Below are 19,299 nucleotides of genomic sequence, written 5' to 3'. Positions count from 1 at the left end.
TGTGGCAAAATAGATAAAATTTTCCAAATAAATTTTATCAAGCAATTTACCAACTAGAAAAATTAAGTTACAAATTATGTGGAAATTCTTTACTTCTGTTTTTGTAACAGATTTTAAATAGAATTAAATGTTCATACAACTTACCTATTAATTAATTTAGAAATTAACAATCTAAATTACAAAATTCAAAATTCTTGATAAAATTACAAATATATATTCAAAATTCAGTGTTCTCAATCAAATTTAAATCTTTTTATTATTATTATTATTATAAGACTCTTAACATTTGAATTATATATTTGGAAAAAAATTATTTCTTAAATCTCATTTTGAAGTTTAATTTTTTTATCTAAATTGAAAAACATTAATAAGAGAGTTTAGAGGGACCAAACTCATAACTTATTATCACATAAACTCATGTTCTCAAGATTACTAGTTCATGAGTTTTCATATCCAAAACATTAAAAATAAAAAGTTTCAGAGTGGGAATTCAGAATCATCCCATTGAAGAACTGCAGACCCAATATTTTGCTCCCTCTTCAACTTGTCATTTACAAACCAATCACAAATCCTGCCTGCATTCAGTTCCTCCATTGTGCATTCTTCTTCCTCTGCTATCACTCTCAATAGATTCAAAGATGATATCTGCATTATTATTACAACACAAATATAAATAATAAACAATTGAACAAGAAAGAAATTAAGAATGGTCAGATAGATACAGTTAAGCGGCAGAGGAATCTTTCATGGGTGCTTAGACCAGAGAGTTCAACTAATCCAGCTTCTTCTAAAGTCAAGAAACTTTTCCTCTTATTCTTCTCTTCTTGTTTATCATCATCAATGTAAGCTCTGATAAACATAGTTCGATTACAAACTGTGTTTCTTTCTCTATTAGCAACTGAAACTGTATTGTGTTGTATGAGAAGTGGATGAGGAGAAGAAATATGGAGAAATGGAGATTGATAACAAATGGGCTTGCATAGTTTCAGTGCATTCATTCTAATAATACTAACTAAATAAATCTCTTTTCTCTTAGTTTTGAGGGAAAGGAAAAAACTAAAAGCTTCAAAAGGGTTCCTCTATAACTAGTTTGGCTAAGGTTTCCTTTCATCTTATCATCATTGGCGGGACATGTGGCCCAGAATATGGATGGATAAAAATTCTTTAAGGTGTGAGAATGGGTTGCTTGATTGATTTTTTTTTTAATTAAAAAAAGTAGCAAAATATTATAAAAATAAATGTTTGATTAATAAATTATCTATGTTAGTATGTTATACATACAAACCAATAAATGTAAACGTTTCATCTATGAATGTATATTTTTGTAATTTTATTTTACTTAATTGATAATATTAACTTAGAATTGAGTAGTATATATTTATTTTATTTTGATTTTTAAAAATAATATAGACAAGTAAATGTTACATTCTACTTATAGTTCATGAACTCTAGTTTGACATAAAATGTATGAATGAAGTTACTTAACCCTAATATCTAGTTGAATATTTATTAATTGATTTTGTTGTTACTCTATAAATGGCTAATTTGACAAAATGACCCTATTGATGGAGGTATTTGCCTCTGTGGTCACCGGCTAATTTATATTGCTCTAGTGACCACTTTAATTTTTTTGGACGAAATTATCATTTTCGCGTAACGCGAAGTGGAACAGTGTGAAAAGTCCATAATATCCTTACTATCCTATTTGATAACGAACACTGATGTTCGCTATGCCGATGAGCAGTGCAGATAGACGGATGCTTCTTTAGACGGCTGCTGAAGCAAGGTATCTGCACGCGCTTCTTCATATTGTTGTTGAAGCAAGACATTTTCTCGCGCTTCTTTAGACTGCTGCTGAAGTAAGGCGTCTACTCGCGCTTCTTCAGACTGCTGCTGAAGTAAGGCATCTGATCGCGCTTCTTCAGACCAACACGTTTAATGAAAAGAGACGTATGCTTGTGCTTCTTCAGACCAAGACGTCTGATAAAGAGAGATGTTTGATCGCCCTTCTTCAGCCCAAGACGTCTGATGAAGAGAGATGTCTACTCGCGCTTCTTCAGCCCAAGACGTCTGATGAAGAGAGACGTCTACTCGCGCTTCTTCAGACCAACATGTCTGATGAAGAGAAACGTTTGCTCGCGCTTCTTGAGATGTACCTGCGCATAGACATTTACACAACTTAGTTTTGTTTACGAACACATCATTAAAACTATGTTGTATTGATTAAACTTATTTTTATTCACATAAGTTCATTTTAATCAATTAAATGCATTTTCTTTAATTAATTATTTTTCTTTTAATTAATTTTCTTTTTTTCTTTATTTTACTTAATCTAACCTAATATTTTTCTTCCATTCAACATTTGCTCTTTTTATTTTTAATAAATTAATTTTTACTATCTTTGAATGACATGTTTGTTTGATTATGAAATTAATTGCATATTAGTGAAATTAAAGTATTTTAAAAAATATTCTGTTTTTATCAAAATAAAAAAAATCAACCTAAAATAAAAACGTCCAAATTAATTACAGGGTTTTAATTTTTTTAAATTATGTTCTTGGGTCTTTGGTCTTTGTTCGAGGACAATGGCTCAAGAACATGTGTAATGTTGTATATTAAATGAACTAGCATGGATTCTGTAATGTTGTATATTAAAAGAACTAGCATTGATTTCGTGCGTTTACACGGGTAAAAATATAAATAAAATATTTTAAATAAAAATAATATTATTTAAATATTTGAATTGATTTAAATTTTTAAATTTAATGTTTACTTATATTTTTAAATTTATCGAATATAAAAAGTTTGAAAAACATATAAAAGAAATATATATAACATCTATTAGGTGAGAAGAAAAGTAATTTAAAAAAAATATATCAAACATTAAATTTGAATTAAATTACCAATCAAATTATATAAAATTTACTTAGGTCTAATATTCTTTATTATTATATACTTATTTGAAAAATAAAATATTAAAAATTTATTTAACTATTTTATTTAATATTTTTATATTTATAATAATTTTAATTATTTAATAATCAAATTTAATAAGAATTTGATATTTATAAGAAAAAATAATAATAAATAATTAATATAATAAATAATTAATATAATAAATAATTGGACAAACATACAAAATATTTAAAATTAATTTATATACATATATAAGTAATTTTAAAAAATATGTGATAATAATATAATTATACACATTATCTTTTTTTATAATAATAAATTATTATAATAGATAATTAGATAAATATAAAAAAATTAATAAATAATTAAATAAAAATATGTGTTAATAAAAAAATTATTTATACACTGTCTTAATTTATTTTTTATAATAATAAATTATTAAAAACTATTTAAAATTAATATATAGATATATAAATAATTAAATAAAAAATATATATGTGATAATAAAAAAAATATTCTTTCAATATCTTAATTTGTTTTTTATATAATAAATAAGTGTCAAATCTATTTCTCTAAAATTTAAAACTTAACATATTTAATTAAATATATTTTTTCTTTTTTCATTTAAATAATTTTATTAATATGTTTTACACTTTTTATTTTTATTTTTATCAAACATTTTTTATTTATTTTTTTTATTTCTGTCTTTTTATTTAATAATATATTAAATATATATGTTGATATTTTTCTTTTAAATATTCATTAATTATAAAATATTATTTCAAGTGTATAATGTCTTTTGTTTTTTATAATATTACTAAATTAAAAAATAATTAAATCACTTTAAAAACTTAACTTATATATAACTTATTTAGTTAAATATATTATTAAATTTATTTTCTAATATATATATATTTTTAAAATATACATATAGAAACATTATAAATTAAAATAACAAATATTTATATATATATATATATAATTAATAATTTTAATACTAAAATGAAAAAAAAATATATTAAAATATCTTGCACCTATAACATCTAAATTATCTTTCAATTCTTATCATATTTAAACATTCGACTATGCTTTTTGACTTTGACTCGCCCTTTGTGAAAGAATTTTGTGTTCTTCAAAGGTATACATTTAATTACACTTTCAGTATTATCTTAGGCCTTGAATCATCCTCCGTTGATGAATTCTTAGGTTTTATCATCAATATTTGTTTTACGCAAGACAACATTCCCAACATTCGATTACATTTTTAGGTATAGACCTTAGGCTTTGAATCACCCTGTTCTCTGTAGGAACATATTTAGTTAAATATATTTTTAAATTTCTTTTCTAATTTATATATTTTTTTTAAATATACATGTATAGGGACATTACAAATTAAAATAACAAAAAATTATTATATTGTATGAATTTTTGTATGTATATATAAATAAATAATAATTTTAATGCTAAAAAGAAAAGAAAAATACATTATTAAAATCTCTTGCACCCATATATATTATATAAATTATTTTTCAATGATGCATTATTAACCATAACTATTCTCAATTCTTACCATACTTAAACATTCGACTATGCCTTTTGGCTTTGACTCACCCTCTGTGAAAGAACCTTGCGGTCTTCAAATGTGCGTTCTTAAACATTCGATTACACACCTTTCAGCATGATCTTAGGCCCTGAATCACCCTCCCTTGATAAACCTTTATATTTTCTCACCAATGTTTGCTTAACTCAACCCTCCGTGGACGAACCCATAGGTTTTCCTTACCAATGTTTGTGTTACTCAAATGTTAACACTTTAACCGCTAGACCACTTATGATTGTTAAAATAATTTTATAGTTTTGTGTATATATATATATATTTTGTAAGTTACATTTTAAATAACTATATATATTATATAAATTTTTCATACTCGTACCAAAAAAATATAATAAAATTAATGATATCTCTTATCCTAATATTAAACAAAAATATTTTCGTAAATAATGATATATTTATATATAATATTATATATAACAAAAATAATTAAATTTCTTATCCTAATTTTATTATTAAGTATAAGATATATTTGAATACATATTTTAAAATTATGATAATTTTTTGTTGTTAAATTTATTTTGATTTTGTTATCTTTTTTATGTGTATTCCAAGTGAATTTACCAGTATTTATTATAATGTTTAACTCAAACCGGCATTCTAACATTCAATTATATCTTTCGGTATACATTCTCGCATTCACTTTATCTACCAATGTTCGTGCACCCAAATATAATAATTACTTTTCGAGGTAATCGAACCCTTGTCTTAAATATGAAATGTTAACACTTTAACCGCTGACCACTTATGATTGTTGAAAGAATTTTATAATTTTATGTATGTATACATTTTTATAAGTTACAAATTGAATAACTATATATATTACATAAAAAAAATTATATATGTATATATATTATTATAAATTTCGCACGGTCATTAAATTTGGTGTAAAATTTAAAATATAAAGTCTTATTAGCTTAGTTGGTTAAATATTTTATTTGTTTTGTTAGGTTACAAGTTGAAAACATACATAAAATATGTTTAATTTTATTTTTAACCGTTTCAAGTTTATGAGCGGGTCAACCCACGATCCGACCCAAGTATCAATTTACTCTCACATATATATATATATCTAAATTAATCACAGTTCTCGATCTGACAATTTCAAATTAAACATCAAAATATATATATATATATAACTTATAGTTCCTAAAGACAACGTTTAGATCACAATAAAAAATTTAAAATTGTATTCAAGTGATTTTTATGATCTTCTTTAATTTTAATTAATGATTAATTTTATTTTTAACCGTTTCAAGTTTATGGGCGGGTCAACTCACGATCCGACCCAAGTATCAATTTACTCTCACATATATATCTAAATTAACCACATTTCTCGACCCCTAACAAATTCAAATTAAACATCAATATATAAATATATATATTAGGGGCGGAGCCACACATGGGCTAGGGTGGGCTCCAGCCCCACCTAAATTAAAATCTTAAAATAAAACATTTTATATGTGTGTTTGACATGGGACTTTTAGCCCAGTTGGTTATGTAATTAAACTTTAAATTTGAGGTTAGGTGATCAAACCCTGTCTCATTTTTAATATTATATTTTGAAACTAATATAATTTATCTATAAACTAATTCTTAATTATATTATTTATTTTAAAATTATATTTATATAATAATTATACATTATTTTTATTATTTATATGGGTAAAATATAAAAATTAAAATAATAATAATGTTTTATATATTTCTTAATTTTAAACTATTTTAAAATTTTATAAGAAAAAATAAATTAATATAAATTAACAAGTTAAAATAGTTACATTAGTTTGGTTCGGTATTTAAATAAAGAATTTGATACCCCTGCTTAAGAACCTAACAAATCTCATAGAATTGATGTTGATGTAAGTTTTCTTAAACTTGATACAGCATTACGTATTCCAATATGGAAATATCCTTTTAATCAAAAGGATGAAATTAGACGAGCTTATATCAAGATGGGGTCATATCAACCTATTAAGGATAATTATCCGCCGACCAAATTTGAAAATCAAAATCGACGGTTCCAAAGTCATTGGTTTAAGAAATTTACTTGGTTAGAATACTCTCCTTTGAAAGATGCTGCTTTTTGTTTCCCATGTTTTTTGTTTGAATATAAACAACCCCAAAAACTTACATTTACAATAGATGGATTCAAATATTGAAAGCGAGTTAATGATGGGGATATATGCTCTTTTGTTATGCATATATGATGTAATATTTCACCACATAATAGGGCAGTTGAATATCTTGATAATCTAATGAATATTCTTGTCATATTGACAAAGTACTGAATGCACAGTCTTCAGATGAAAAACAAAATAACAGATTACGGATTACAGCAACTATTGAAAGCACTCGGTGGCTCACTTTGCAAGCGTATGCATTGAGAGGGCATGATGAGTCTCCATCTTCTAATAATCGTGGAAATTTTATTGGGAAAAAAACGGAGCATAAAAAGTTAAATCTGAGATGCAAGTTGGAATCAACCCCAGGTAATTTTTCATCATGGCTCCGCCCATATATATATATATATATATATATATATATATATAATTATATATATATATATAATTGTATTCAAGTGATTTTTATGATCTTCTCTAATTTTAATTAATGATTGGTGTTATAGATGTGGTTTTAATTATGGATTATTTTTACTATAATATAAACTAATGTTTTAATCCAAAAAGTTTGATTTTGAATGCTTTTCTGGGCATTGTGTGTTCTTTGTGTAGTGTGTTTTAGGTATAGGTGGTCTGATCGATCATGGTTTGGTTTTTGACTAATGATTGGAATCTCTAACGTGATTTCCGACTAAGGATTACCCAAGGCCAGAAAACCAACCATCGACCAAGAACTTTGGGTGTGGCCTAGTTTTCGACCGAGAAAACTAACTACGACTTGGTTTCTGACCCACTTTTGTAGCTAGGCAACCATCCAACCAAAAAAAGTAGGTCACGACTGAGAAAAAACAGCCACAACCTAACCATCGACTGATAATATAGACCAACGATCGATAAATTGAACCACCCGACCGAGAAAATTCAGTCAGCCTCGCCTTCAAACGTGTTTTCTACGCTGCGACCGAGGAATCCACGCTTCAAACGAGATTTTAGCCACGTTTGACATCCGATTGCACTCATAGCTTCCAACCGTTTTTCAAGCCATCACCTAGTTTTCGATCGATAGCATCATATACATGGTCAAAAACCAAACCAACGACCGAAAATCGCTTGGCCAATATTCTAGCTTGCCTGAACCCCGGTTTAGACCGATCTGGCTGATCCAGTTTAGCCTTTAGGCCTTGTTTGCTGGCATGCTTTGTATAATTTTGTTTGTTTGGTGTGTTTGCTTGCTTTAATTATTTTCTAAAAATATAAAAAAAATAGAAACACTTGAAAAATATTTTTAACAAAAACATAAAAAAAAAATCGATAATGGCCCGTTTGGTCAAAAACTTAACTTTGTTTCGACTTCACATAGCCATATATTCTAAATCGTTTGTCCAAAATTATGAAATCGATATGTTTACAATCACAAAAATATTTCTAATCTAGATGTTGATTTTCACATTTTTTTGGGCACTTTGATTTTTTCATCTTTTTTTAAAATGACTTTATAAATGTTTTTAGAAATGTTAAGATTTTTATAATGCTGCTTATCTAACACTATTTTTTATTTATTTATTTATTTGTACATGTATAATTTTTTATTTTTTTAATGTTTATCGTAGTTATTTACCTGTATTGTTTGTCACAATCATCATAAGGACCACATAAATGTGGGAAATAATCCTTAGTAGTAATGTAGGAAAATTTAAACAATAAATTAAAAACCCATAAAATGTAAGGTGTAAAAGTATTTTTTTATTTAAATGTAAAAAATATAATAGTAGAGATCATCTAACTAAACAAGCATGTGAGGTATAACGTCGATGCCCTTTTTCACATGTAACTAAGTACGAGCCCACAAAATAGAATCCCTGATTTTTTGTGACTCTTCGTCGTGAAATTTATTCTAAAAATCGAAAAAAACTAAAAGAAAAATATGTCAATATGCTATCTTATATATAAATACATTTTAAGTTTTTTTTAATAAAAAACTCTATTTTCTTAAAATCACCACCAATAATATTTTTAAAACAATCCATAAATCTATATATATATATAATGATGCTTAATTTTTAAAGTGTTCGGATTGTCGGGTCGAGAGTTGTGGTTAATTTGGATATATATGTGAGAGTAAATATTGGATACTTTAGTCGGATTGTGGGTTGACCCACCCATAAACTTAAAAAGGTTAAAAAAATAAATTAAAAATGATATAGGTATGGTTCGAACTTACAACCTAACAAAACAAGTCCAACTCTTTAACCAAATAGATTAATAACACTTTATATTTTAAGTTCAACACCAAATTTGATAAACGCGGGACATTTTAACAATATAAGTTCAACTTTTTAACTAACTAAACTATATATATATAATTATGCTTAATTTTTAAAGTGTCTGGATTGCCGGGTCGAGAGTTGTGGTTAATTTGGATATAAATGTGAGAGTAATATTGGATACTTGAGTCGGATTGTGGGTTGACCCACCCATAAACTTAAAACGGTTAAAAACTTAAATTAAAAATGCTATAGGTATGGTTCGAACTTGCAACCTAACAAAACAAGTTTAACTCTTTAACCAAATAAGCTAATAACACTTTATTTTTTAAATTCAACACCAAATTTGATGAACACGGGACATTTTAACAATATAAGTTTAACTTTTTAACTAACTAATCTATATATATATAATGATTCTTACTTTTTAAAGTGTTCGGATTGTCGGGTCGAGAGTTGTGGTTAATTTGGATATATATGTGAGAGTAAATGGATATTTGGGTCGAATTGTGGGTTGACCCGCCCATAAATTTGAAACGGTTAAAAAATAAAATTAAAAATGATATAGGTATTGTTCGAACTTGCAACCTAACAAAACAAGTTCAACCATTTAATCAACTAGGCTAATAACACTTTATATTTTAAATTCAACACCAAATTTGATAAACGCGGGACATTTTAATAATATAAGTTCAACTTTTTAACTAACTAATCTATATATATATATATATATATATATATATATAATGATGCTTAATTTTTAAAGTGTCTGGATTGCTGGGTCGAGAGATGTGGTTAATTTGCATATATATGTGAGAGTAAATCGATATTTGAGTCGGATTGTGGGTTGACCCGTCCATAAACTTAAAACGGTTAAAAATAAAATTAAAAATGCTATAGGTATGGTTCGAACTTGCAACCTAACAAAATAAGTACAACTTTTTAACCAACTAAACTAATAACACTTTATATTTTAAATTCAACACCAAATTTGATGAACGCGATGGTTCATCAATAGTTTTAAACAATCATAATTCTCTTTTGACTATGTGTTATAGATTTCACTATTATTAGTGAGCAATAATAGAAGAATTACGTCATATTTATAGAGATAGGGGACATAATTCATATGGATATAGTAAGTCTCGCCCGGCTACTTTAATGGTAGTCTTTATATTTTCCCTTTCACTCATAGTATGGGGAAGAAGTGGACTCTAGAGGTCAAACTAATTGAGTTGAGGAATCAAACTGTATCAATTGTTTTAGAGATCGTTCTGCAATGTAAGAGTAAATAGATACTTGAATCTGATTGTGGGTTGACCCGCCCATAAACTTAAAACAGTTAAAAATAAAATTAAAAATGCTATCAAATTTTTACCGTAATATTTTTTCACGACTTTTTATATTATTACTCGTACAAATGCACGGGATATATGCTAATTATTTTAAAAATCCTTCACTATACAAGATATAAAAAGATATAAAATGAATTTTAAATAACAGATAAAAGAAAAAGAAAGAAATATGGGAAATATACATATACATAGGCCTGTAAGCAAACCGACCGGACCATTGGGAACCGACCGAACCGAAGCTAACCGAACCGACTGTCAAACCGAACCGGTCAAACCATTTATGCATATAACTAAGTTGTTTGAACAAAAATTGTTAATGGTTTTGAAATTCAAATGGTTCAACCTTTTATGCCATAACCATTTCGAGTCATTCTTGGCAATCATGCACATAGGATCAGAAGATTCTTTTTGCCAATTCATTTTATATGAATTTCCTACTCTACTACCAGTTAACAGAGTATTTACATCTTGGTCCTTAACCAGACATGCATGAGTTTGTAAATCAACTGACAAACTATTATCACATAACTGATTGATATTAATCAAGTTATAGCACATATTGTCTACAAGTAGCACGTCATTAATGGTTAAGTTACCATGGATAATCTTACCCTTACCCATGGTCTTACCCTTCTTGTTGTCACCAAAGGTAATCTTAGGTCCAGAGCAATCTACTATGTCAGTAAAAAGTTGTCTGTTTCCTGTCATATGCTTGGAACAGACGCTATCAAGATACCATACAGATTCCTCCAGCCCATCGTTTATTTGTACCTACACAAAAGAATATTTACAATCTTTTGGTACCCACTTTTAATTGGGTCCTCGGTCAATCAGTCCCTTATGAATCCATATTTGACATATTCTAATGGATTTCCCATTTTGTACTGTGATTAATGCGTATGATTTTGACTTAGCAGACGACTTTCTGCTAGTCACTGATCCCTTAGCTTTTGAAGACGATTTTCTCTTAAAACTCCTTGACTTTGAGTCAGGTTTTAGATTGCCAGACCTGCTGGCTGCTTCTAACTTATTTTTCAGTCAGCTAACAGTCGGCGGAACATAAGTTATTTCATTTTTGAAAGCTACTTCTTCGTGAATAGGATCAGATTCACTATCAGTCACACTCCCTTTAACAAAACTTATTGGCTTACGCTTGTTATTTGCTGAGTTTGACATTTTGCATGACAGGTTAGGGTCATTGCTGTCAAATCCTAGATCGGATCTAGATCCAGTAGGTTTTAACATACTGATTTGATGTTTGACAACATCTCCGGACCTTGTTCATGAACTGACAACATAGTTTAACCTCTTGTTTTTAGATGAAAGATTTTGAATCTGTTTTTTGAGCATCTCATTCTTAGATGAGATCTATGTTATATTTTCGTCAAAAATATTTGATTCAGAATTTTTGTGAGAAGAGGAGACAGTTGCTTCATATTACACTTTCATTTCGTAAAAAGAATCAGTTAACTTTTTGTACTCAATGGTCATTTCACTGAGTGCATTAGTTAACTCTTCGTTTATAAATTTTGGTGTAGAAGCACCATTTACCTTGGATTGGTCGTCTGCCATCAAGCATGTAATAACTTCAGTCTCTCTTTCAACAGGAGACTCCTCTGAGTCGCTATCAGCCCATTTGGATTTGTTTTCAACACACATGAAAACTTTCTGATCCTTCTTTGCTTGAACGTTTCTACCATAGATTTGAGTAAGTTTATTCCATATTTCTTTAGCAGAACAACATGACTTGATTTCATAGAATACCTTCATGTTGATCGACTGATACAGAATATTCCTGGCCACATTATCCAGGTTGTTAGTCATCTTGTCTTCAGTAGTCCATTCACTTCTTGGCTTCGAAATCTTTATGGGACCATCAGTAATGACGCTCCACATATCACAATCAAGAGTAGCCAAGTGAGCTTGCATTCTCATCATCCAATATTCACAGTTGTCTCTTGACAGAATAGGGATCTCGTTGATGGTAGACATGATTCAGGTTCTGAAAGCTTGAGAATAGAAACAGAGCTCTGATACCAATTGATAGGATCGGCTTTATCAATAGAGACGGGGGTCTAACGATTAATGAAGACTTATGAAAAACGATTTGAAAGAAATCTTGTTAGGGATTTAATTCACTTTCTATTCTACGCAAACCCTTGCAAACACTTGAAATAGAATCAAGTGCGGAAATGTTTACTTAAGTTTGAAGCTTAGAATCAAGAATGAGAAGATGACAGCAAGTAACAACACAGAAGTTTGTTTATGGATGTTCAGAGCAAACTCTCCTACGTCACCCCTTCTTCCAACCACCAGAAGGATTCACTATAATATGTTTTAAATCAAATACAGTTTGCACAAATAACTCATTATTGAACAGAACAGACTTTGTTCAACTTACAATATGATGAAGAATATCACTTAGCTAAAATGATGCTTTGATTCTAACTCTCTCTTGATTAACACACAGTAAAAGCAAGAAAGCAGCTAACAGATTGAATATTCAAAGGCTTGATTTCTCAGTAATTCGGAGATTCTTCTTAAAATGAAAATGGGAAATCCAGAGATTGAGAGCCCAGAGATTGTCTATTGTCCTTTAGATTCTTTAAGTAATGAACGGGTACCAACGATCGAATCTTCATAATGACATGTGGCGAGCTTCCATTGGAACGCCTCCATAGTACACAGCATACTCTGAATACAAGGATCGTGGTCGTACACAACAGGTAGTGCGCCGAATATTCTTCAAAAATGTACCTACAAAAAATATTGTGAATGATATTCGCTTATGTGGCATTAGTTGATTGGTTGCAGCTAACTATCGTACTAATCTTCACTAGAAAGTGGAGCAGGAGTAGCGTACAGCTATAGCACGTGGGTAGGTGGGTGCTAGCTTCAAGCAACTACTTAAGCATGGCATTAGACGTATTTCAATTAGACGACCTCGTCTAATGAAATCAAACGTCCCCGTCTAATAACAGAATCCATTAGACCACCTGGTCTAATGGGATTAGACTTCACGTCTAATTACAATCACTTTAGACTAATCTGAAGGAGTTAGACTGCACGTCAAACTTTCACATTCCATTAGACTACACGTCTAACTCCACGAGTTAGACTGCACGTCTAATTACGGTTCTACTTCAGATTAGTCTTAAGGAGTTAGACTACACGTCTAACCTTCACCAGTTAGACTACACGTCTAACTCTTTTCATTAAATTGCACGTCTAATTACGAATCCTTTCAGACTAATCTGAAGGAGTTAGACTGCACGTCTAACATTCACATTCATTAGACTTGCACGTCTAACTCCACGAGTTAGATTGCATGTCTAATTACGAGTTCATTAGACTGTATGTCTAACTCCACGAGTTAGACTGTACGTCTAATTACAAGTTCATTAGACTGCACGTCTAACTCCACGAGTTAGACTACACGTCTAATTACGAGCTCATTAGACTACACGTCTAACTCCACGAGTTAGACTACACGTCTAACACCGCTTAGTTAGACTACAAGTCTAACTTCACTAGTTAGATTGCACGTCTAACTTTCTCTAGTTAGACTGCACGTCTAACTCCGTGCATCTAAACCCAAATCGGTCTAATGAACCTTATTAGAACCAAGTCTAATAAAGACTGATTTCGATACACCTGCATCAAAATCAATTAGACGCATAGATAATCCATTCATCATCAAAATTACAATAGTCAAACTATTTCAACACTTAGTCAAAATAATTTGACCCAACACATTTATTATTATATTTATAATACTCCCCCTCGGATGTCATTTTCATACTGGCTCATTAAAAACCTTACCAAAAAACCCAGAGAGATAAAACCATGGTGAAGGAAAAAAGAGTGCAGTACGTATGCTTAGTGGGATTATACTCCACCTCTTTGTAACATCACTTTATACTCTTGAACCTTCGCATGCCAATTTTATACACTAGCTTTTCAAAGGTCGTAGTAAGCAATGCCTTTGTAAATAGATCTGCTAGATTATCTAATTAACGAATTTGATGAACATCAATATCACCTTTCTTTTGGAGATCATGAGTGAAAAATAATTTTGGTGATATGTGTTTCATTCTATCGCCTTAAATATATCATTAATTTAATTGTGCAATACAAGCGCATTATCCTCGTATAAAAGTGTTGGAGAATTTTTATTTACTGATAAACCACATGATTCTCGAATGTGATGCATAATTGATCTCAACCATACATATTCTCGACTTGCTTCATGAATAGTTATGATCTTTGAATGATTTGTAGATGTTGCGATAATTGTTTGTTTCATAGATCTCCATGATATAGTTGTACCACCATATGTGAATACATAACCCGTTTGAGACCTACCATTATGAGGATCAGATAAATATCATGAATCTGCGTACCCAATCAATTCAGTTTCACATACATATGGATAATATAATCCCATGTCCATAGTTCCTTTAAGGTACCGAAAAATATGTTTAACTCCATTTCAATATCTCTTTGTCGGTGAAGAACTATATTTCGCTTGTAAATTTACTACAAATGATATATTGGGTCTATTATGACTAGTTAGATACATTAACGCTCCTATAGCACTGAGATATGGTATTTCAGGACCAATTAATTCTTCATCACTCATACGAGGTCGAAATGGATCTTTATTTATATTAAGCGATCTCACAATCATTGTAATACTCAAGGGATGTGCTTTATCCATAAAAAATATTTTTAGTACTTTTGTTGTATAAGCAGATTGATGGACAAAAATTTCATTCTCTAAATGATCAAGTTGCAAACCAATACATAACTTTGTTTTCCCGAGATCTTTCATTTCAAATTCTTTCTTGAGATAATCAATTGTTTTAGATAGTTCATATGTTATTCCACAAATATTCAGATCGTCCACCTAAATTGCATATATTACAAATTATGATCCAGATCTCTTGATAAAAACACATGAACATATTTGATCATTTTGAAATCCATTCTTTAACAAATATTCACTAAGACGTTTATACCACATACGTCCAGATTGTTTCAATCCATATGGAGATCTGCATTATTTAACCGAGTAAAGGTCTCGACGATCTAAACTACATGCTTCAGGCATTTTAAATCCTTCAGAGAGTTTCATGTATATGTTGTTCTCAAGGGAGACATATAAATATGCCGTAACAACATCCATTAATCTTATCTGCAATTTCTCGTGTATTGATAAACTTATCAAATATCTAAATGTTGTTGCATCCACCACAGGAGAATATGTCTCCTCATAATCAATGGCAGGTCTTTATGAGAATCCCCAGGCTACAAGTTGTGTCTTATATCTGACCATTTCTTTTTTCTCATTTCTTTTTCTTATAAATGGATACCCATTTATAACCGATCGGTTTAATACATTCGGGGGTATGTACGACAGGTCCAAAAACTTTATGTTTTGTGAGCGATTTTAATTCAACTTTAATCACATCTTTCCATTTTGGCCAATCATTTCTCCGTCTACATTCTTCTATAGACTTTGGTTCAAGATTCTCATCTTCATTAACAATATCGCATGCTATAATATATGAAAATTTTTCATCGCTGTCAATTTCATCTCGATTCCATATTTTCCTAGTCAAAACATAGTTTATAGAGATCTCTTCATTTTTAGGTACATGTGATTCCTCCAAAATCATTTTTTCTATGACTGGGTACTCTTTTAGAGTAATTATTTCCTCAATTTGAGCTTCTTTTCTTTTTTGAGGATTTTTATCTTTGAAACCGACTGGTCTACCACGCTTCACTTGCATTTTAGGCTCGTTAGTAGTAATGGGTTGTCCTTCAAGGACATTAATCCTAATTGGCGCATTTGCAGTTGAAATATATGACTTTGTAACTTTCTTAGGGTTAGTAAAAGCATCTAGCAATTGATTTGCTAAATTTTGCAAGTGAATAATTTTCTAAACTTTAAGTTCAGATTGCTTTGTACGAGGATCATAATGAGCTAATGATAACTCATGCCAGATTATTTCATTTTCCAATTGCTTATTTCCCCTTTTAATGTTGGAAATATCATTTCATCGAAATGACAATCGAAAATTTGTGCCGTGAATAAATCACTTGTCAATGGATCAAAATATTTAATTATAGACGGTGATTCATATTCAACATATATCCCCAATCTCCTTTGAGGTCCCATCCTTGTGCGTTGTGGTGAAGCAATTGGCACATACTGCACATCCGAAAATTCTTAGATGAGAAATATTTGATTCCCAACCATAAACCATTTCTAAAGGGCCGGGAGACCTCATTATAATTTATGGGTCTGATACGAATTAATGTTGCCGCATGTAAAATAGCATGTCCCCAAGCTTGTATTGGAAGTTTCGTTATAAGTAATGGTCTTGCAATTAATTGAAGACGTTTTATCAATGACTCCACAAGGCCATTTTGTGTGTAAACATGTGCTACTATATGTTCAATACTTATCCCAATTGACATACAATAATTATTAAAATCTTGGGAGGTGAATTCTCCAGCATTATCAAGACGAATAAATTTAATTAAATAGTCTAGGAAGTGAGCTCATAATTTGATAATTTGAGTAAGCAATCTTGCAAATTCTTGATTACGGGTTGATAATAAACACACATGTGACCATCTTGTTGATGCGTCAATTAATACTATAAAATATCTAAATGGTCCACATGGTGGGTGGATAGTCCCACATATATCACCTTGTATTCTTTCAAGAAATTGTAAGGGTTCAACCCTGATTTTAGATGGTGATGGCCTTATTATTAACCTCCATTGTGAAGAAGCAGCACAAGAAAATTCATTGGGTAGAAAAATCTTTGGTTTTTCAGTGAATGCCCAAATGAATGATTAATTATTTTTCGCATCATAATAGCTCTAGGATGTCCCAATCTATCATGCCATGTAATAAAATTATTTTGATTGACAAACTTTTGATTTTTAACCACATGTACTTCGCCAACACTTATATTTATGAGATGTAGTCTAGAAGAAACTGTAGGTAATTTTTCTAAAAAATATTTTTTACTCGAAATGATACTCATGATAGATAAATATTCTTTATTACTTTCATTTGAAGTCTCAATGCGATATCCATTTTTGCAGATATCTTTAAAACTCAACAAGTTTATTTGAGACTTTGACAAATATAAAAACATTATCAACACAAATATTTGTTCCTCTAGGTAATATAATATTTGCTCTTCCGACCGAGACAGCGCTATTGCCACTGATACCCGGACTGGGAGACATCCTCCTAATAGTAATATCCTATATAATATAATAATATATAATTAAATAACATCATGTTTTATTATTTCTGTATAATTAGCCCGAGGCCACCAATATAATATATTTATTATCTAAATAATTTGTAATTTATCATTCTAATATATTATATAAATATTTATTCATAACTAAACAAATTCTAATTTATCATAGTAATTTATTATACTATATAATATATTTATTTATAATAAAACAATATTTTAATTTATTAATTCCCAAATAAATAATTCAACTCAATAATATACTATTTATCTATTCCTAATTAAAAAACCATAACTTAATCATCTTTAATTAAACTCAGTTACTTACCATTAATCTATATATAATTTATTCTGCTTAATTAAAAAAATATGTCCCTAACAATAATAGTTTGTACTAGTTTGAAAGATTGAAGTTTTTCTTTTTCCTTATAACTTTTAAGGCTAAATCGAAAAATCGTATTCGGCTTAGATTTAAATTCATTCTCTCAATAGGTTTGTATAATTTCAATTTTATAGTTATTTTTGTCTATGTGAATCGTTTTTATATTATTAAAGTTCCGATGTTATTTTTCTTAGTATCTAATCTATATGCAGGTTGAGAATCTTGAAATTCAAAAACTTTTTTAAGGTAAAATTCAGAGAGAGAAAAAATATTTTATCTTTTTTTAAGCCAAGAATTGATAATTCTTCATTATTTGAGCCAATTACACCAAAATTAGTAATTTCTGATGAGAATTTAAAATCTTCTTCTAAATCTCAAATAGGTTAGTTTGATGAAACTACTCTTGAACGAGATTCTGGATTACGTATTTATATGTGGCAACATTCTATATATCATAATGGTGAAATTAGACGAACTTATATTAAAATGAGGTCATATCAACCTATGTTGTCAAAGTATCCGATATTTGAATTTGGAAAAACAACGTCGATTTCAATACGTACTCTTGATTTTTAAAAAAATCATGGTTAGAGTACTCTCCTTCGAAGGATAATGTATTTTATTTTCCATGTTATCACAATCTACATTACTGTTAAAGGTTTTAGAAATTGGAAACATGCTAATGATGGAGATGGAGGTAAGGTTATCAACCTTCTTGAAGACCTTTATACATCTTAATTTTATTTTATTTTGTATATTTGGCCTAAGATCTTTATTTTTTTCTCTTCGGTATTTTTCTTTTTTTGATATCATGCTTTATTTCGTTGTGTTTAAAAGATTCATATTTTTTAATATTTCATAGACTATTTATAAAAATTTATGTTATATTAGTTTGTATCAAAAATATTTTAGCCTGGGTAGATTGTAAATCCTGGTTCCGCCCTTGCTTCCTGAACTTTCAATAATTTTTTAACTACCCGATATAAAGAAGTAAAAAATCTCTTGCTTTTCAAAATAGTATGTGTTGATGCACTGTCTACGAGACAACTGCATTTATCATTCATCAAGTATTCGCTTCCAGGAAACTTTATTTTCTTTTGTCAACCTTGATCGATTTGGCTTTCGCAAATGAGGTGCGAAATTTGGTTATCACGGAAGAGGAGGGAGTCTTAACCGTTGCTTCGGAAACGAGAGACTCGTGCTGATAACGTATTATTTATAAATGAATAATACAAAGAACAAGAGAGAGTTAAGAGAGAGATATTCTTATTACTTATGGAATGGGTCACCTTACAACATACCATACATGTCATATTTATATGACTAAAAACAAAGAGTAATAAATGAAATGTCTTTAT

The 19,299-nt window shown here is 29.3% G+C and overlaps 1 protein-coding gene across 1 annotated transcript; it reads right to left on the bottom strand.

Moving 5' to 3' along the window:
* Window positions 1-376: 376 nt before the first annotated feature.
* LOC124936667 lies at window positions 377-1,059 on the bottom strand. Its single transcript, XM_047477184.1, has 2 exons — window positions 723-1,059; window positions 377-645 (listed from the first exon to the last, which is right to left on the bottom strand). The coding sequence occupies exons 1-2, from the start codon at window positions 996-998 to the stop codon at window positions 478-480; spliced, it is 444 nt and encodes a 147-aa protein (XP_047333140.1). The 5' UTR covers window positions 999-1,059; the 3' UTR covers window positions 377-477.
* Window positions 1,060-19,299: the final 18,240 nt, after the last annotated feature.

This window comes from Impatiens glandulifera, chromosome 4, assembly GCF_907164915.1.
Source record: "Impatiens glandulifera chromosome 4, dImpGla2.1, whole genome shotgun sequence".
NCBI lineage: Eukaryota > Viridiplantae > Streptophyta > Magnoliopsida > Ericales > Balsaminaceae > Impatiens > Impatiens glandulifera.
Note: the sequence above shows the minus strand (reverse complement) of the source record. Positions and strands in the feature narration are given on the sequence as shown.

Coding starts and splice junctions, on each gene's coding strand:
- LOC124936667 (XM_047477184.1), bottom strand. CDS start 998: ATGAATGCACTGAAACTATGCAAGCCCATTTGTTATCAATCTCCATTT. Junction 646..722: donor GATTCCTCTGCCGCTTAACT/GTATCTATCTGA, acceptor ATAATAATGCAG/ATATCATCTTTGAATCTATT.